General features: G+C 46.2%; 2 protein-coding genes across 2 annotated transcripts in view; one reads left to right on the top strand and one right to left on the bottom strand.

Annotated features, from left to right (window-relative positions):
• Positions 1-19,806, top strand: part of COG7 (component of oligomeric golgi complex 7) — an 81,675-nt gene extending 61,869 nt beyond the window's left edge. The window contains exons 15-17 of the mRNA XM_082856872.1: positions 468-582; positions 16,038-16,181; positions 19,167-19,806. Of these exons, the coding sequence (XP_082712998.1) occupies positions 468-582; positions 16,038-16,181; positions 19,167-19,333 (426 nt within the window). The 3' untranslated portion in view covers positions 19,334-19,806. The remainder of the gene's footprint in view (positions 1-467; positions 583-16,037; positions 16,182-19,166) is intronic.
• Positions 6,107-6,563, bottom strand: LOC309973672 (large ribosomal subunit protein eL32-like). Its single transcript, XM_082858038.1, has one exon. The coding sequence runs from the start codon at positions 6,546-6,548 to the stop codon at positions 6,141-6,143; it is 408 nt and encodes a 135-aa protein (XP_082714164.1). The 5' UTR covers positions 6,549-6,563; the 3' UTR covers positions 6,107-6,140.
• Positions 19,807-21,120: the final 1,314 nt, after the last annotated feature.

Raw genomic sequence — 21,120 nt, forward strand, 5'->3', positions numbered from 1 at the left:
CCTTCCTTCGCCTGGTTAAATCACTTAGAAGGAAGAGACCCAGATCCAAATCCAGAAGACAGGATTGAAATTCTTGCTTGACCATGCACTTGTTGACATTAGCATCTTACTGGTTTTTCATCTATGAACAGTAATAATGACTTATATTTACACAAGTGCTTTAAATTTTACAAAGCATCCCAGTATCCATTACTCATTTGAGGTAGAGCTCGCACTGAATGCATTCCAAAAAACTGAGGCCATGAGTGAGAAGGATGAATCTATGATCTATGTGCAAACTACCGGTGACTTTTTTTTCAGATGTTGCCTCACCAGTATTACCACACACTGGAAAGATCAGACCTGGAGCTGCTGTAAGGTCTTGCAGTTTTGTCTGTCCACCATTTGCCTTCACATAAATGTACTGCATGAAATAATTACCGCCGCATGTGTCAACGTTGGGCTGACAGTGCTTTCTTTTGTTTCAGATCGGGCAGTATATCATGTCCCTCCCCCTGAACCTTGAGCCATTTGTGACTCAGGAGGACTCAGCCCTAGAGCTGGCTTTGCACGCTGGAAAGCTGCCGTTTCCTCCTGAGCAAGGTAAGAGAGACCTGCAGGAAAGAGAGCGGCGGGCTTGGATGTGATCGCATGCCCCTTGTAGCACCTTACCCTCATCATACCCGTCCTCCACACTCGCACTGAAATAGTTGTCAAAGTGTACAGTCGTGACTGAGAAAGATTGGGGTTCTCTTTTTGCACCCTCTGAGGGACTTCTGCGGGACAGAGTGGATTAGGGAAGGCTTACTGTATGCAGGGCATCCCTGGGGAACTCCCCCAGTGCCGTCAGTTGGGAGGTGGTGGCAGGTGGGCCTGGGGTCGTAGGCATTCATTGGTGATAGAAGGGAGGTCACAGGGCAAGGGACCCGCCAGGTGTTTTCTCTCTCTTTGTTCCCCCTCTGTGTGGACCACCTGTCAAGTAAAGTGGCACCTCATAAGAAGAGTTTTTCTTGTCAAGACAAAAATAAACTCTTCAGTGTAGAGGTTAACAACACTTCTGTCCAAATGCCTCTGGCTGTAGTGAGCTTCCAACTCCCGAAGGCTCGTGGATCTCTAAACTGGCAAGGTAAAAAAAATATAATATGTTAACACTTTTCCTTTTTCTTATTGTCTGGGTCTGACAGATTGAACAGGGACCACATACTCTCTGATCCAAAATCATCTTATCCCTAACATTGGGCATTATAGGCCTCCCTCTGTAATACTGAAGAGACAGAAAAAAAATCACTTGGTATATAAAGGATTCAGCAGCTCAAGAGAAGGTACTGCACTGAAACTAAAATCACATCGAAAGGTTAGAAATAAAGGGTTACTAAAAGACATCTCATGTAAATTCAAATAAAAAGAAAACAAGATGACTGCATCATTATTAAAGAAGTTGAATCAAATCAAAAGATAATAAATGAGACTAAATGATTCTTTATGTCAATAACGGGTGGATTCCACAGTGAACCTGTAGTAGTCAGGTACCCTTATGTGGCCAGTAACACAGCACTGAAGTATATAAAGAAGAAGCTGGCAGACGTATGACAAAACCACATTAGTACTGAGAAAATCTTGTACCTCTCGTTTAGGCTTTGACAGATCAAAAAGGAAAATTAATAAGAAGAAAAGAGGAATTGTTCCGTATAATAAGCACATTTGATTGAATCAATATGTCAAGATTTTTATCCCACAGAGAATAGGCATAGTTGTCAAATTTCTATAAACTGTTTGCAAAAGTAATACAAATAAAATCTCCATAAGTTTCATAGGATTATAAACATTAATGGTACTTATATAATTTTTGAAAATAATTCTATTTAAAATTCAAATTTAAAATGTGAAACCTGCTAAGCTAAATTATGAGTGAATATTAATTAATCTTCGTGATAGGGAAGGGAAGACTTTTTTGAAATGAAAGATAGAAACTGTAAAGGAGGGGACTTCCCTGGTGGTCTAGTGGCTAAGACTCCATGCTCCCAGTGCGGGGGGCCCGGGTTTGATCCCCGGTCAGGGAACTAGATCCCATCTGCCACAACTAAAGATCCCGCATGGTGCAGCTAAGATCCCACGTGCCGCAACTAAGACCCGGTGCAGCCAAATAAATAAACAAATAAATATTAAAAAAAAAAAGAAACTGTAAAGTAAATTGAAAGATAAATGATAAACTGGAAAATAATAGCAACATATATGATAGATGATGGTTAATATCCTCATTTTATAAAATTTCTTACAAGTCAGTAAGAAAAAGATGAACACCCACGGAAGAATAAGTAAACAACATGAAGGCATTCAAATAAGCTAAAACATATAAAGAAATGTTTTAACTTTAATAATCCTCAGAGCTGCAAATGAAAGTAGGATAAATCATTTTGCAGCCTATCAAATTGACTATATATACAGGCATATATTTTATTTTATTTTTATTTATTTATTTTTAAAATAAATTTAATTAATTAGTTAATTAATTTATTTTGGCTGCATTGGGTCTTTGTTGCTGCACGTGGGCTTTCTCTAGTTGTGGCGAGCGGGAGCTACTCTTCATTGCGGTGGGCGGGCTTCTCATTGCGGTGGCTTCTCTTGTTGTGGAGCATGGGCTCTAGGCACACGGGCTTCAGTAGCTGTGGCACACAGGCTCAGTAGTTGTGGTGCACAGGCCCTAGAGCACAGGCTCAGTAGTTGTGGCGCACGGGCTTAGTTGCTCTGCGGCATGTGGGATCCTCCCGGACCGGGGCATGAACCCATGTCCCCTGCATCGGCAGGCAGACTCTCAACCACTGCGCCACCAGGGAAGCCCTCTGCCCATTTTTTTAATCAGATTGTTGTTTTTTGTTATTGAGTTCTTTATATATTTGGATATTAGCCCCTTATTGATTATATGATTTGCAAATACAGTAGTGCCCCTTTATCCACAGGGGATGTGTTCCAAGACCGCCAGTGGATGCCTGAAACTATGGATAGTACTGAACCCTGTATATACTGTGTTTTCTCCTATACTAATGCGTGGGTGGTATATACAGTAACAATACACTGGACAAAGGGATGACTCATGTCCCAGACGGGACAGGGTGGGGCAGGGTGGGACAGGATGAGATTTCATCATGCTACTTAGTGCATTTTAAAGCTTGCTATATGGATTGTTTTTTTTCTGGAATTTTCCACTTACTGTTTTTGGACTATAGTTGACTTTAGGTAACTGAAATCTCAAAAAGCAAAACCACAGATAAGGGGGGACTACTGTATCTTCTTCTATTCAGTAGGTTGCCTTTTTGTTCTGTTGATGCTTTCCTTTGCTGTACAGGAGCTTTTTATTTATTTATTTTAAATATTTATTTATTTATTTAATTTATTTTTGGCTGTGTTGGGTCTTCGTTGCTGTGCGTGGGCTTTCTGTAGTTGTGGCAGCTGGGGACTACTCTTCATTGCAGTGTGCAGGCTTCTCATTGCTGTGGCTTCTCTTGTTGTGGAGTCCGGGCTCTAGGCACGTGGGCTTCAGTAGTTGTGGCTCATGGGCTCTAGAGTGCAGGCTCAGTAGTTGTGGCACATGGGCTTAGTTGCTCTGCAGCATGTGGGATCATCCTGGACCAGGGCTCAAACCCATGTCCCCTGCATTGGCAGGCGGATTCTTAACCACTGCACCACCAGGGAAGCCCCCAGGAGCTTTTTAGTTTGATGTAGTTCATTTGTTTATTTTTTCTTTTATTGCCATTGCCTCTGGAGTCAGATCCAAAAAAATATTGCTAAGAACAATGTCAGGGAGCTTACTGCCTAGGTATTTTATGGTTTTTGGTTTTACATTCAAGTCTTTAATCCATTTTGAGTTAATTTTTTTTTTTTGAGTTAATTTTTGTATATGATGTAAGACAGTGGTCCAGTTTCATTCTTTTGCATGTGGTTGTCCAGTTTTGCTAACACTGTTTTTTGAAGAGGCTGTCCTGTCCACTTTGTATATTTTTGCTTCCTTTGTCACAAATTAATTGACCATATATGTGTGGGTTTATTTCTGGGCTCTAATCTGTTCCATTGATCTTTGTGTTTTTATGCCAATACCATACCGTTTTGATTACTATAGCTTTGTAATATAGTTTGAAATCAGGGAGTGTGATTTCTCCAGCTTTGTCCTTCTTTCTCAAGACTGCTTTGTTTATTTAGGGTCTTCTGTGGTTCCATACAAATTTTATAATTATTTGTTCTAATTCTGTGAAAAATGCCATTGAAATTTTGATAGGGATTGCACTGAATCTGTAGATTGCTTTGGGTAGTACAGACATTTTACCAATATTAATTCTTCCAGTCCATGACCATGGAATATCTGTTCACGTATATGTGTCTTTTTAAATTTCTTCCATCAGTGTCTTACAGTTTTCAGTATACAGGTGGTTCACTTCCTTGGTTAAATTTACTCCTGGGTATTTTTTCTTTTTGATGCAATTGTAAATGGGATTGCTTTGCTGATTTCCCTTTCTGATAGTTTGTTATTAGTGTACAGAAACCCAATCAGTATTCTGTATATTGATTTTATATCCTGCAACTTTACTGAATTCATTTATTAGTTCTAAGAGTTTTTTGCTGGAGTCTTTTAACGTTTTCTATATGTAGAATTGTGTCATCTGCAAATAGTGATGGTTTTACTTCTTACTTTCCTATTTGGATGCCTTTTATTTCTTTTTCTTGCCTAATTACCATGATTAGGACTACCAACACTAAGTTGAATAAAAGTGGCAAGAGTGGGCATCCTTGTCTTGTTCCTGATCTTAGAGGAGAAACTTTCAGCTTTTCATCAGTGAGTATGATATTAGTTGTAGGTTTGTCATATACGGCCCTTATTATGTTGAGATACTCACTCTATACTTACTTTGCTGAGAGTTTTTATCATAAATGGATGTTGAATTTTGTCAAGTGTCAAATTTTGTCAAATGTCAATTGAGATGATCCTATGATTTCTATCCTTCATTTTGTCAATGTGGTACATCACATTGATTTGTGAATATTGTATCCCTGGGATAAATCCCACTTGATCATGGTGTATGATCTTTTTAATGTATCGTTGAATTTCGTTTGCTAATATATATATATATTTTTCACACTTTAGAATCCAAAATGCTTTATTTCTCATTGGCAGTGATAAATCAGAAATGTGTATTATTTTTGCAGAGGCAGGTGAGTGGGGTAGGGAATTAGATGTAATGTTTTTTTCTAATCCCAAAACTCTTAACGTAGCAAACTGAGAGACAGGAAAGCACAAATGAAAAAGTACAAACCACCTTTCATGTCCCCCCATCGAGATGTAACCAGGTGGTTTGTGAACACGTCCTTTCTAGTTTTTAGTATCAAGGACACAGAAACATTAAGCGACAGGCCAAAGAATTTTCTGCTATCCCAGGTTAATAAAGGACAGATCCTAAACTGTTACTGTTTTCTCCGCACAGTTCCTCTACTCAGTAGTCAAAAGACTATCAGAATGCTTCCCATGTCAATTCAAAGAAGTCACACAATGACCAACAATTTACTCAAATGTTTCAGACTGAGTTTTGAACAGGAGCCAATCTGTAAGACATTTATCTACTGAACTAAGGGCCTTAAATCCGATCTTGTGCTATAGAGTGCCACATGCCCTATTCCATGTGACCTGTGCAGCCACTTAATACCATGTCTTGGAAAAATGGCCTCTTAGCCTCATAAAACAGCTGAATTCTAGGTACTGTTGACTAAGGTCTAGGACTGTAGTTGAAAAGGAAACTTGATTGTCCTCAATCTTCACAAGAACCACACAGGGTAATTCCTCACTTCATAAAGTGAGGCTAAAAATGACTACTTGCTCCAAGATGGAAGGTCCTTCAACCAGGGGTCTCAGAACCTACCGTGGTCTGAGGGCCACATCTTCCCGAGCCCACCTGGAGCTGACCAAGGCTGCTCTGGGCGCCTGAGGCTTGGGCCCCATGAAGGAGGGATCACGTATCCTTTACAAACGCCTTCCAAACAGAAGGTTCCACAGAGCACGAACAGGGAAAAGAGCAATCTCTGTGACCAGCTGTCAAGCAAACTGAAAGTAAAACCAAGGGGGAAATGCCAGATGGCTGTTTTGCAGTTTTATTAAACGAAACGTGCACACGAGCTGTCTATTCATTTTCTTCGCTGTGCAGCCTGGTGTTGGGATTGGTGACTCTGATGGCCAGCTGGGCTGCTCTCTCCACAATGGCTTTGCGGTTCTTGGAGGAGACGTTGTGCACAGTCTCAGCACAGTAAGACTTGTTGCACATCAGCAGCACTTCAAGCTCCTTGACATTGTGGACCAGGAACTTCCGGAAGCCACTGGGCAGCATGTGCTTTGTTTTCTTGTTGCTCCCGTAACCGATGTTGGGCATCAAGATCTGGCCCTTGAATCTCCTGCGCACCCTGTTGTCAATGCCTCTGGGTTTCCGCCAGTTCCGCTTAATTTTGGCATATTGGTCTGACTGGTGCCGGATGAACTTCTTGGTCCTCTTTTTGACCACCTTGGGCTTCACCAGGGGTCTGAGGGCAGCCATGATGCTGAGTAGGAGATGGTGGCCACCTCCGTAGGCAGCGCCGAGGAAGAGAGGGGAGGGAAGGTAGTGCACGAGGCTGATGGGACTTCCTCGTTTGCTGATATTTGGTTGAGAATTTTTGCATCTATGTTCACCAGGGATATTGGCCTGTAGTTTTATTTTTTTGTGGTGTCTTTTCTGGTTTTGGTATCAGAGTAATGCTGTTCTTATAAATTAAGTTTGGAAATGTTCCCCCTCTTCAGTTTTTTGGAAGAGTTTGAGATGGATATGTATTAAATCTTCTTTGAATGTTTGGTAGAATTCACCAGTGAAGCTGTATTGTCCTGGACTTATGTTTGTTGGGAGGTTTTTGATTACTGATTCAATCTCCTTTCTAGTAATTGGTCTATTCAGATTTTCTATTTCTTCATGAGTCAATCATAGAAGATTGTATGTTTCTAGGAAGTTATCCATTTCTTCTATGTTATCCAGTTTTTTGGTGTATAATTGTTCATAGTAGTCTTATATGATCCTTTGTATTTCTGTGGTATCATTCTCCTCTTTTCATTTCTGCTTTTATTTATTTGAGACTTCTCTCTTTTTTTCTTGGTGAGTCTAGCTAAAGGTTTGTCAATTTTGTTTATCCTTTCAAAGAACCAGCTCTTAGTTTTATTGATCTTTTCTATTGTTTTTTAGTCTCTATTTCATTTATTTCCATTTTCATCTTTATTATTTACTTCCTTCTACTAACTTTGGGCTTCATTTCTTCTTCTTTTTTCTAGCTCTTTTAGGTGTTAAGTTAGATTATTTATTTGAAAATTTTCTTGTTTCTTGAGGTAGGTCTGTATTGTTTTGAACTTCCTGCTTAGAACTGCTTTTGCTGCATTCTATAGATTGGGGTGGTTGTACTTCCATTTTCATTTGTTTCAAGGTATTTTTGATTTCCCTTATGATTTCTTCATTGACCCATCGGTTGTTCAGTAGGATGTTGTTTAATCTCCACATATTTGTGATTTTTCCAGTTTTCTTCTTGATTTCTAGTGTCATACCATTGTAATTGGAAAAGATGCTTGATACAGTCTCAATCTTCTTAAATTTATTGACTTGTTTTGTGGCCTAACATGTGATATGTCCTGGAGAATGTTCCATGTACACTTGAGAAGAGTGTGTATTCTGCTGCTGCTGCTTTTTGGCTGGAATGTTTCATACACACACACACACACACACACACACACACACACACACACACACACACGTGGCCATCTAGTCTAACAGGTTATTTGAGGCTGATATTTTCTTGATTTTCTGTCTGGATGATCTATCCAATGATGTAAGTGGGATATTAAAGCCCCCTACTATTTTTGTATTGCTGTCAATTTCTCCCTTTAGATGTGTTAATATTCGCTTTATATATTTAGGTGCTTCTGTGTTGGGTGCATAAATGTTTACAAATGTTACACCCTCTTGATGGACTGACCCTTTAATCATTATGTAATGACATTCTTTGTCTTTTATTACATTCTTCGTTTTAAAGTCTGTTTTGTCTGATATAAGTATAGCTACACTGGCTTTCTTTTCATTTCCATTTGCATGGAAAATCTTTTTCTATCCCTTCACTTTCAGTCTGTGTGTGTCCTTAGATCTGAAGTGAGTCTCTTGTAGGAAGCATAGATGAGTCTTGTTTTTTATCCATTCAGCCACTCTGTGTCTTTTAATTGGAGAATTTAGTCCATTTACATTTAAAGTAATAAGTATGAACTTACTGCTATTTTGTTCATTATTTTCTGGCTGTTTTGTAGTTCCTCTCTGTTCCTTCTTCTCTTCCCTTGTGGTTTGATGAATTTCTTTAGTATTATGTTTATATTCCTTTCTCATTATATTTTGTGTATCTACTGTAGGTTTTTGCTTTGTGCTTACTATGAGGTTCACATATAACAGTGGCTCTCTCTCTCTCTCTCTCTCTTTCTTTCTCCCTCTTTCTCTCTCTCTCTCTATATATATATATACACACACACATATATAAAATATACTATATTAGTATATATAAAAAATATGTACTATATTAGCATATATAAATATACTAATATATATTAAATATATATATAAATATGTATATATAGCATACTGCCAAATATATATATATATATATGGCAGTATAATTTAAGTTGGTAGCAACTTAAATTTTTTTAAAAATTTACTTATTTATTTTTTGGCTGCGTTGGGTCTTCGTTGTTGCATGCGGGCTTTCTCTAGTTGCGGCGAGCAGGGGCTACTCTTTGTTGCAGTGCGTGGGCTTCTTATCATGTTGGCTTCTCTCGTTGTGGAGCACAGGCTTTAGGCATGCAGGCTTCAGTACTTGTGGCTCTCAGGCTCTAGAGTGCAGGCTCAGTAGCTGTGGCGCACGGGCTTAGTTGCTCTGAGACTTGTGGGATCTTCCCGGACCAGGGTTTGAACCTGTGTCCCCTGCGTTGACAGGCGGATTCCTAACCACTACGCCATCAGGGAAGCCCAGTAGCAACTTAAATTTGAATGCATTTTATTTATTTATTTATTTTTTTTGGGTACGCGGGCCTCTCACTGTTGTGGCCTCTCCCGCTGCGGAGCACAGGCTCCGGACATGCAGGCTTAGTGGCCATGGCTCACAGGCCCAGCCACTCCGCGGCATGTGGGATCTTCCTGGACCGGAGCACGAACCCATGTCCCCTGCATCGGCAGACGGACTCTCAACCACTGCACCGCCAGGGAAGCCCTTGAATGCATTTTAAAAACTCTACATTTTTACTCCCCCCTGTCACGTTAAATGTTTTTGATGTCATATTTTACATCTTTTTATTTTGAGTATCCCTTAACTAATTATTGTAGTTAATTTTGCTACTTTTTTCTTTTAACTTTCATACTAGCTTTATAAGTAGTTAATCTACTACCTTTACTATATATTCATCTTTCACCAGAGAGATTTTTATTTTCATATGTTTTCTTGTTATTAGTACCTTTTCTTTTCAGCTTAAAGAAGACCCTTTAATATTTCTTATAAGGCTGGTTTAGTGGTGATGAACTCCTTTAACTTTTGCTTGTCTTGAAAACCATCTCTCTTTCAATTCTGAATGATAGCCTTGCCTGGTAGAGTATTCTGGGTTGGAAGTTTTTTCCTTTCAGTACTTTGAATATAACATGCCAGTCCCTCTGGCTTTCAGAGTTTCTGTTGAAAAAATCAGCTGATAATCTTATGGTGGTTTCCTTGCACATACAAGTTGGGTTTTTTTTCTTGCTGTTTTTAAGATTCTTTCTTTAACTTCTGACATTTTAATTATAATGTATCTTGGTGGGAATCTCTTTGGGTTCATCTTGTTTGGAACTCTGTGTGTCCTGGACCTCAATGTCTGTTTCCTTCCCCAGGTTAGGGAAGTTTTTAGCCATTATTTCTTCAAATAAGTTTTCTTCCCATTTCTCTCTCTCTTCTCCTTCTGGGACCCCTATAATGCAAATGTTATATCTACTTGATGTTGTCCCATAGGTCTCTTAAATTATCTTCACTTTTTAAAATTCTTTTTTCTTTTTGCTGATCTGTTTGAATGAGTTCCACTGCTCTGTCTTCCAGGTCAGTGATTTGTTCTTCTACTTTATCTGCTATTGAACCCCTCTAATGTATTTTTTAGTTCTCTTATTGTATTCTTCAGCTCTCCAGCTTGTTTGGTACTTTCTTACATTTTCTACCTTTTTGTAGATGTTCTCATTATGTTTATCCATTCTTTGCCCAAGTTGGGTGAGCCTCTTTATCAGGTAGATTACTTATCTCTGTTTCATTCAGGCCTTTTTCTCAGGTTTTGTCTTATTCTTTCATTTGGAAATTATTCCTCTGTTTCCTCATTTTGCTTGACTCTCTATGTTGGCTTCTATGTAATAGGCAAAGGAGCCACCTCTCCCAGTCTTGAAGGAGTGACCTTGTATAGGAGATGAGCCTTATCATTCAACTTTTCCCTAGCTCTTGGTTGTCTCTCAAACCTCTGTGATTGTCTGAGTAGCCTGGCTTATTCTTGATAGGCTCCCGTTGTTGAGGATGCACCAAGACCTGTCAGTGTTCCAAAGGGAATGATCTCACTCAGCACCCAGATTCAGGCTGATTGGAAGCCAGACACTCAGGCAGCAGCTTTTGAAGTATGCAGATGTATACAGTCCTATGGGACTGCAATCATAGACCCTACTGACCTCCAGACTGGGAGATCTGGAGGTGTCTCCTGGGCAACAGTTGCAAGCATCGGGACTTCAGACGAGTGTATAAGCTCCTTGCTAGGAGGTACCAGTGAGCAGTGGTGAGGCCAAGGGAGGGTGCAAGAATGGTGCCTCCCTGCCTGCTTCCCTGAGAGCACCTCTGTAGCCCTGAAGCCTATCCCTCAGGTTGAAGCTCCAGGACAATTAAATGGCCCTTTTTCACCTGCAGACTGGGGATGTGACTCAGTCTGCTGCATAGTGTCCTGGGTGTGATATCCTGCCCAGAACTGACTTTCTGATTGTTACAGTCCTGTGCCCAGGAGCACAAGCCCCTCTGGTTATCAGAGCCAGGCCCGTCGAGGTGTTCCCTGTGTGGACTGCACTTGCCCACTGGCGTTAGCAAGGTTGGGAAGGAGCCCTGGGGGCAGGGCACACCTGTGCTTTTAGCGATGTGGGAAGAGAGTGTGGAGCCGGGCACACCCTCAGCTTTCCCGAGGCCATGTTTGCGCCTGTCCACTGCGCCCAAGGGAGAGGGAGAGTGCAAAATGGCGTTTTCCAGCCCCTTTGTCCCCGAGGTCAACCCTAGTTACTCCCTGCCCCATTGGCAGATGCTTTAAGATTAGCAGCGGAATCTCCTTCACATAGAATCTAGTCACCTCTCAAACTGCTGTCTTTGCGCTGGTTCCTGGGGTGAGTCTGTGCACGAGCTCCTCAACAGGAGTACCTCAGATTGATTCCCACAGACCCCTGGGTCCCCTGCACATAAACTCCATTGGTTTCAAAGCCAGATGTTTGGGGGGCTTCGTCTGGCTGCAGGTCCCAGGGTTGGGGTGCCCGACGCGGGGCACAGACAGACCTCTTGCTGCTCAGGAAGGGGCTCTGCCCATGAGATCCTGCCCTACTGTGTGGGGCGTTTGGTGAGGCTGTATCTTGCCTCTCCTCCCCATCTTCGTGTGGCCCTCTTCTCCCTTGCTGCGGAGGAAGCTGTTCAGCTGGTTTTCAGTTCTTATGCAGTGGGTGTTATTTCATGAATAGTTGTGGGTGTGGTGTGCTGGGGGAAGAGGTGAATTCAGGGTCTTCCTGTGCTGCCATCTTGTACTCAAGGGCTCCAAGTGATTCTTATTTTCATCTATTGGCTAATACACTTTTTAAGTTTTAAAATTTTTTTAACTTTTTTTTCATAGAACTTTTCACGTACACAAACTCACACACAAAAGTAGTGAGAATAGTAGAAGGAAACCCAGACACTTGTCACCTGGCTTCAAGAATGGCTTCTTGTTTCATGTATTCTGCTCACATTTTTTGCTAGAGTATTTAAATCACATCCCAGGCATCATGTTATTTCATCTATAAATACTTCATTATGTATCTCTTACTGATAAGGATTAAATTCAGGTTCAGATTCTTTGGCAAGAAAATGTGGTTCTCTGTTCATTGTCTGTTGCCTTACATCAGGAAGAACGTAATGTCTTATTGTTCCACTGCAAATAAATATATACAGATTTAGTGAATATATGATTGTTTTCATTTGCTCACTCATTCATTCATTCACTCACTTAAGAAATGTTTATTAATCGTTCTGTGTGCTGGGCTCTGGGTTGAGCATTGTTCAGAAGGAAAAACCTCCCGGCCATAAAGTAACATTGTAACAATGGTTGAAAACATAACAACAACAAGAAGCTGATCCAGGTAATTTTTTTGTTTTTACCTTTCATTCAACGTTTTATGATGAAAATTTTCAGGCATACAGAAAATAGGAAAGAATTACCCAGTGAACTAGCATTCTAGTTCTAGTTTTCTTTTTCTTTTTTAAAAATTTTATTGAAGTATAGTTGATTTGCAGTGTTGTGTTAGTTTCTGGTATACAGTAAACTGATTCAATTATACATATACGTATATTTTTTTCATATTCTTTACCATTATGGTGTATCACAGGATATTGAATATAGTTCCCTGTGCTATACAGTAGCAGGACCTTATTGTTTAGCCATCCTATATATAATAGTTGGCACTAGTTCTAGTTTTCTCCCGTTTTAACATTGAAAGTTTTATGAAGCAGATGGTTAAACAGCCAATAGGAGCTTTTTGGCTTAGATAAATGATAAGTAGGAGGGAGATCTAAAAATCATTGTGAGTCTTTTTCCTGTGAGGAAATTGAACTTTGGGAATTGTAAAGGGATGTGTCCAAGGGTCACAAACACAGTGGGTTAGAGCAGAGGCATTTGCAGGAAAACTCCAATCTCCACATGTCATGGTCCTCTTCCTTTGTGGAGTTACCAGGTTTGGCTGCAGTGGACTTGGGAGATCTGTGGAGGCAGCCGGAGCTGCCGTGGAGGCAGCCGGAGCTGCCGTGGAGTCATGATTCTGGGCACTGGGAAAAAGTGCTTCCCAGGTGTGGCACTGGGCCCGGGAGGCTCCTACACTCTCTCTGGCCTGGTGACAGGCAGAGGGCCCAGCTCCTGGTTCCGGCAGGTCATCTGATGGGCAGGTGCAGCCTCTCTGCGGAGCTGCTGCTGCGTGGTGGGCCCTCGGTCGGGAAGAGCCAGCCCTTTGGGGACTATGGCTCAGGAAGGGGCCGCCATCTGTCGTGGCCAGGCCATTGCTGAAGTCAGTGCAAAAGCTCAAGCGTTGCTGAGCCCAGCCTGGCCTTTTTAAACCCCTTTTTCTTGAGATTTCTTTTCTTTTTTCCTGCATTTTGTCTGTCTTGCTTCTCTTTCCTGGTTCTTGCCCTCACCCTCTGACTAATGATTCCCTGCCCACTTAAAAACCTCTGATGGCCCCTTAGGACCTACAGGTCCTAAGGTCCTAAATCCAAACTCCTCGTGGCCTGGCACTGGGGACCCTTCCCAGTCCTGCCCAGGGGAGTGCTTGCGGCCTCATCGCCTCCCTTTCTGTCTCTCCTGTGCCCCACGTGCTCACATTCCAGCCACTCAGAAGGATTTTTTCTTCATTTTCAAAATTTAAAAAAAGTTTTGATTAAAAATCCACTGCCCTGGGTTTCCCTGGTGGCGCAGTGGTTGAGAGTCTGCCTGCCGATGCAGGGGACACGGGTTCCTGCCCCGGTCCAGGAAGATCCCACATGCCGCGGAGCGGCTGGGCCCGTGAGCCATGGCCGCTGAGCCTGTGTGTCCGGAGCCTGTGCTCCGCAGCGGGAGAGGCCACAACAGTGAGAGGCCCGCATACCACAAAAAAAAAAAAAAAAAAATCTACTGCCCTGAGACAGTCACTGGTAGCATCTGAGGGACTAGTCTCCCCATGTGCTTTTCTCTACGGATCTGCACGTACCCGCACTTCTTCACAAACAGGATCATCTCACATGTGCTCTGTTTATCATGGGCACTTTTTAAAAATGAGTTTTGGGCTTCCCTGGTGGCGCAGTGGTTGAGAGTCTGCCTGACGATCCAGGGGACACAGGTTCGTGCCCTAGTCTGGAAGATCCCACATGCCGCGGAGCGGCTGGGCCCGTGAGCCATGGCCGCTGAGCCTGCGCGTCCCAAGCCTGTGCTCCGCAACGGGAGACGCCACAACAGTGAGAGGCCCGTGTACCGCAAAAAAAAAAAAAAATGAGTTTTGTTCTCTCTGCTCAGAATGCTCTTTTTCCTTGTGTGCATTTGGCAAACTGCCCATCTGTCCAAGTAAGCACAGGCACTCGCTCCTGGTTGTGGGCTCCTGCTGGACTCAGAATGTGCAGCTGCTGCAGCCCTGACCTCATTGAGGTCTGTCTTTGTTGCCTGGCCAGAGGGTGCCTGAAGGGCAGGGCCACCCAGGACAGTGCCAGACCTGGCAGGGTCTCCACAAATGGGACTTAATGCAATTAACACACGACTGCCCGCCACCCGCTGTGTCCATGTATCTATGTCTCTGGGCTCCTCTTCCCCTGACCTGGAGGGTCTCCCAAGGCACCAGCCTAAGTCTCTTACTCATTTTCATGTCTCCCTCTCATCCATTTCTATCAGCTTTCAGTTCTGTCCGACAACCCTAGAATCTAGGTGTTTGGTGCTCTGACCTGTTAGGTTCAGCCCTTTCTGGGTCAGAGTCAGTGAGAAGAAGCTTTGTCCCCCAAACCAGCCTCCCTCCCAGCTGTGTTTCTGGCCACACTATAGCCAGTCCAGTTCCAAGGCGGAAACGCTAGATCACACATTATTGTCCTTGTCCTCATTTGTGTTTATCCTGTTTTGATTTTTAGCCTTCTGGCTTGTATTTGTTGTACAGATGCTCTGTGTTAAACAGGTCACAGTTTTCAAAGAAACTAGATCACATCATCCCACCGTTGCACTCACCGGTGTTGCCGTGTTCCCACATGCCCTTTGGGCTCTTCTCTAAGCAGATGGTGTTTATAAGTAACTTTATATTCTCTGTTACTATTATTATTAGTGGTGGTAGTTGTAGCATTTTGCTTATCTTCTTCTAATTTTCCACTGCTTGGCTCCATACTTACTTATAAAAAAATGTTGCTCTCATTTCTCCCCTTCTTTCCACTTCTGCTGCGGGGTATCCCCCTTGCCCTCAGGTGTCAGGCCCGTGCCTCTCGTGCCTGGATGGCCACTGCATCTCCCTCCTTCACCCCGCCCTGGCCTGGCAGGCCCTCCCAACATGGGCTCATCTTCTCACAACCTTACAGGGAAGCTGCAGTCACTGCCTCCTCCCTACTACATGGGGTGCACGCGGTCCTCGGGGTGCCCTCTGTGACCCAGTCCAATCCCCTAACACACTTCCCTCTGCTCCCTGTACATACTCCCCCCACCCCCAATAATCATTCTAGCACTAATGGCTACTGTGCACTGGTCCTGAAAAGCCAGGACTGATGTTATCTCTATTTTACCGATGAAGCAAACAGTCAGGTGGCACCCGGCTCATTAGTGGCAGGCTTGGTCTTGAACCCAGGTCTCGGTTCTGATGTGCCGCCTGTGTCTTCAGCACTGCCATCTGTCTCCTGCTGGGCTGTGCCAGTTCTCCACCCTCTCACCTGTGGTGTGGGCCCCCCTCCCTCTTGCTCTGTCTGCAGAACTCCTCCTGGCCTGCCTGGCTACATCTGCCCCCAGCCTTTGAGACCTCTGAGGTTGTCCCGCCTCACCTGATTGCTTTCTTTTCTGAATCCTCATTGTACTGAGTCAATACCAGTTGACCTAAGATGTAATTGTCCTCTGTTTCCTGCGTTGTCCATTGAGACTGTAGCTTTGCATATTGCATGTGGCACCTATCATGGGGCCTGGTCACCCCGAAGAGCCCCATAAGAGCTGTTGGTGGCCGGTTCTTCCTGGCCAGGCTGTGTTTCTTTGGTGACCCTCTTTCCCTTTCCAGGGGACGAACTGCCCGAGCTGGACAACATGGCCGACAGCTGGCTGGGCTCTATCGCCAGAGCCACGATGCAGACCTACTGTGACGCGGTCCTCCAGATCCCTGAGCTCACCCCGCACTCCACCAAGCAGCTGGCCACCGACATCGGTGGGTCTCTGGGACGGGTGGGGGGAGGGTCAGCTCTGGCCTGTTGCATCCGTCAGGCCCCCTGCCCTCCAGGTGTGTCGTCCCAGGTCTCCTCTCAACTTCAGCTCTGGGTTTGTCTGTGAAGCTTTGTTAAACATGTGGACTCCCCAGGCCCCACCCCCAGAGATTCTGACATAATAAGCCTAGGATAGAAGCCTAGACACCAGTGTTTTGACAGGTGTCCCCGTGGACTCGGGTAGCTGCTGAGGCTAAGAGCCATTAAGGGGCGCTTTGCCGAGATGGGCTGGGATGAGTGAGGCAGACTTGTGTGATGCCGCCTTGCCCCGCCTTGCCTTCTGCCCACCGACAGAATCATCATGCAAACTGACATTGAATAAGCTCTCACTGTGCGCAGGCATGGCAGGTGCTGAACCAGGCGCTCACGCACCCACGGGCTTACGCAATCTTCAAACCCCCTGTGAGCTCAGCGTCCCTGCCTTCATCACTGATGAGGAAGCGGGGCACAGAGCACGTGCAACACCAGGCCACCCAGCCGGGGTTGCCCCGTGGTCTCCATCCGAGTACCTGTCTGCCTCCCGGGTCACAGGGGCGTGTGCCCACCTGCTCCTGCTGGCGCACGTCCCTGGAGGTGATGCCGCCTGCAGGGTGCTCTGAGGCTGGGGGTACTGCAGGCAGGTGGTCGGGGCGTCTCCCCAGCCTCTTGGTATCAGTCCATTGCCTGCCTGTTTTTTAGCTGGAGGCAGCTCTTGGAGCGGGTGAGGGAGAGGGTGGTGGGAGCCTTAAAGATTACCTCCTTGGGGACCCAGCCAGAGCTTTGCCCTGGGTGACCCCAGGCCCGAGCCAGCCTCTTGTTTGCTGAGGGAGAAATGGACGTGAGGCCCTTTGCTCCGGGTCCCAGAGCAGTGAGTGATGGGGCCAGGCCTGGAACCCAGCTGCCCCAGCTCCCAGCTCTGTGCTAATTCGTGGTTAGCTCTCAGCCGTTACAGGGCAGCAGCCAGCTTTTGTCATCTCACTGGGCACAGGTTCAGAGAAGAGATGAAGAGGTTTAAATGTTCGTCGGTGGTCCCCGTTGGTATAGGCGGGAGCATTGAGGAGAGAACCAGCGGAACTAGTGAGTGAGATTTGGGGGTGGTCCCTACAGTTCACTTGTCCACATCGCATCTCCCTCCGTTAAGCTGCCGTCCACATCCATCTGCTCACTCGCTCAGCGTTGACTGTGAGTGTCTGTTATGTGCCAGCCATTGTGCTAGGAGATGGGATGCAAGAGAGGTTTGGACAGTTCCTGTGCTCACTGAGCTTATGCTGTGAGGGAGTGTGCTTAAGGGCCGGGAAGTTGCCAGGTGGTAACACGATAGAGAGCGGAGAGGTCTGTGGCAGTGTGTGGCCACCTTAAAGACCCTCAAATTAAGCATTAAAATGTAACAAAACCAAGGGGCTTCCCTGGTGGCGCAGTGGTTGAGAGTCCACCTGCCGATGCAGGGGACGTGGATTCGTGCCCTGGTCCGGGAAGATCCCACATGCCGCGGAGCAACTAGGCCCGTGAGCCACAACTACTGAGCCTGCGCATCTGGAGCCTATGCTCCGCAACAAGAGAGGCTGCGATAGTGAGAGGCCCGCGCACCGCGATGAAGAGTAGCCCCCACTTGCCGCAACTGGAGAAAGCCCTCGCACAGAAACGAAGACCCAACACAGCCAGAAAAAAAAAAAAGTAACAAAACCAAAAACACTCTTGCCGTCTGAACAGAAGATGTCATGGTAGATCATGGGCTGCCGTTTCGCAGGTCCTGGCCGACAGTCGAGGGGAATTCACAGTTTTATGGGTGAATATGTGCCAGAGGCAGGTGCCTGACTGGTTGGTGGTGCCCTTCCTGGGAAGCGGCTCGCTAGGACATGAGTCAGGCAGCCAGGGCAGAGCAGGCACCTCCTATGGGCTCTGCCCTGAGCCGGGCCTCAGAAAGAAGACACAGGGAAGATAGAGCCGTGCCTGGAGCTCCAGCCTAGTTGGGCAGAAAAGATTAACGTGGGTGGTCATCAGAACATAAGGAGGGACCTGCCGGGTGATGCGTCTCCCAGTCCCGCAGAGCAGGAAGAGGGAGGGGCTGGAGAGCGCCCTGCCTCGGGCTCGGCCAGCCGTGCTGCCCAGGAAGAGGAAGGGAAGGAGCAGCCGGTTACTGACCACCCGCGTCACGTCAGGCACGTCCGCGGTCCTTGTCCCACTTCATCCCCCGAACATGCTGCCTGATGGGTACAAACTGCATCCACAGGTGGAAGTAGAGACTCGGGAGGTGGATGGAGTCACTGAGGTCACCCTGACCTCGGAAACCCGTTTTTCTCCTCCACTCCGCCGGCGCTGCCCGAGCTTGCCTGCCGGTTGGAGGGCACTGCTGCTTTTCAGAAGGACAGGAGCCTCAGACCCTCTCTTGGAAATGCTCATCGACTTGGCCTGGGGGTGGGCTCAGTAATCTGTCCTAACTCGTACCCTAAGGGGTTATCTGGGAGGTGTGGGAACTGCGTTACACCAGGCCTGGCCCCCTGCACCGTCCAAAGTACCGCCTGTAGGGGCTCTGCTGGGAAATCTTCGGGAGCTGCTTAGATAAGCCCTGTGTCTCCTGACCCCTTGGGTTTTCCATGTCGTCAGTGGGGTCTGCTGGGGAGCAGAGCTGGGAACGCAGGGGTCCCGAGGGTAGAGCTTCGGCTGAGGTCGGCTAGGCTGTAGAGCTGAGTGTGCAGTGGGAGTGGCGGGGATGGGGCGATGTTGGCAACTCCTTTATGAGACTAGAATTCCTGGACCCGGGCCGAGCTCACAGGCAGGTCTGACCCCTTGGAAAAGCCCTCAGAGTGAAGGCTTGTGGGCTGAGGGCAGACCTGGCAGCCAGCACTTGGGGGTTAGGGGTGTGTCTTGTCCCTTACCGCGGCGAGGCCTTTGGGGCTCGTCCTCTCGGTGCTGAGTCTGTCGAGCTGTGTCTGTCTGCTCCGTCCCCGCAGACTACCTGATCAACGTGATGGACGCCCTGGGCCTGCAGCCGTCCCGCACCCTCCAGAACATCCTGATGCTCCTGAAGGCCAAACCCGAGGATTACAGACAGGTCAGCAAAGGCCTGCCCCGCCGCCTCGCCACCACGGTGGCCGCCATGCGGGCTGTGGACTACTGACCCCCACGCGCCCGGCTGGTAAGAGGGTCGGGGCTGGAGTTCCGGGGCCACAGAAGCCCCCAGAATGGATTTGCTCTAAAAATCCGCCTGGGATTGGGCAGAATTCATTTCAAAAAGATGTGGTTCATTTGTATAATCAAAAAAAAAGGTTGTAAATTAGAGGTGTATTATTTATCAGGGAGGAATTTTCAGATGATTTTTTAAATGATCCTGTCTTGAAAGTGCAATTAATAAGTACTATGAAATGAAAGAAGGCTGTTTGCTTTCCTCAGTGAATATTTGGGTGCTTCTCATGTGCTGTGCTGTCTGCACTGAGGATTCGGCAGGAAAGGATAATCCCAGCTGGTTTAGCCTGCTTGTGCCAGCCCTCCGGAGGGGCACTGCCGCGAATGTGGCCTCTGAACCAGCCCCGCTGGGCTGCCAGGGCCGTGTCTCTCTGGGCTTGTCATCCAGGGCTTCCCACACATTCTGTCCCCACATCTTGGGAACCAGTTTGGCTGGCCCCGAAAGAGCATCAGCTGTGAATCCGCACCAAGAAAAATACTTTGGTTTCTCATGTGGTGGATCACAGAGTGTCTGGCAGGGCTCGAGCCTGGCTCCTGCCTTGGAGTGGGAGCTGGTCACCTGGAAGGTGAAAAGAGCTGCTTTGAAGTGGAAACCTCTTTGCAGTGACCTCTGTGCCAGTGTGGGTGAGTGCCACTAGGACAGGCTTGGTCTTGATTCCCAGCTTTGCCACCTTTCAGCTGTGTGACCTTGGGAAAGTCATTAGCCTCTCTGAGCCTCATTTCCTAATCCGAAAAACAGGGGTCATAACGGTACCTAACTCATAGGGTTATTTGAAGAGCCACTGAGACACAGTGGGAGCAACAGCATGTAGCAAGTGCACAATAGCTGCTAATTTCATAGTCCTCTAGCGTCTGTAACCTACCTTCCCTTTGCGGGTAGAGGAGGGAATTACAGAATGCCATTTTTCTGGGCAATTTTGGCCCTGCTAGACTAATTTGTCACCCTTAAACGGCTCTAATGCGAACCCAGAGTAGGAATAGGACAGCCTGTATCTGCTCTAGATCCGGAGGGGAGAGGAATGCCTGTCTGTCTGACCCAGAGCCTGCTTTTGGAGATGGGGCCATTATCCATCTTCACCCCGGCCCTCAGTACTCCCCAAGAGAGAGATGGCAACTGATACCCACGTCAGCCTGGTCCCCGTCTCCCATCTACAAGCAGCTTTGGGGGCCAGAAGCTCATTCCCGCTCCGCTTCAACACGTCTCTGAGCAAAACTTCTCACAGGAGTCTGTAAGGGGCTGCCCGCTGTAGATACACCCCAGGATGGCCAGGCAGCGTCTCCCATCCTCAGTGGCAGTGGTGGGCTCACAGTGAGCACGTGGCCCAGGCTGATCCAAATGAGCCTCGCTGTCGGGGCTTTTGCTGGGACTGCGAAGGAAGAGCTTTCTTCCTGCTGTGGTTGCTGAGCTGAGGGAATGGCGTCTGGGACTATGGAGGGAAGAGTAGCCTATGGAGAGAAACTGTGTGAGAGGGCTATCGACACAGGAGAAAATACAGCCTGTAGCTGAAGCCCTGGCTACAGCCAGGCTTGAAATCCCTGGACTTTAATTATAAGAACCAATGAATTCCCCTTTTAGCTCAAGTTCAAATTAACTTGTGACCAAAGGGCTGGCAAATGGAGTTAGATAATAATCATTGCTCTGCCTGCGCCAGAGCCTCAGATGAGATAATAAATATGAAAGCCCTGGGCTTCTCTGAGGAACTGGTATTCTTATGACCAGGA

Source organism: Leucopleurus acutus, assembly GCF_964270905.1.
Source record: "Leucopleurus acutus genome assembly, chromosome: 16".
Lineage (NCBI taxonomy): Eukaryota > Metazoa > Chordata > Mammalia > Artiodactyla > Delphinidae > Leucopleurus > Leucopleurus acutus.

Bases quoted from the DNA above. Each gene is read 5' to 3' on its own strand.
- LOC309973672 (XM_082858038.1), bottom strand. From the start codon at position 6,548: ATGGCTGCCCTCAGACCCCTGGTGAAGCCCAAGGTGGTCAAAAAGAGG.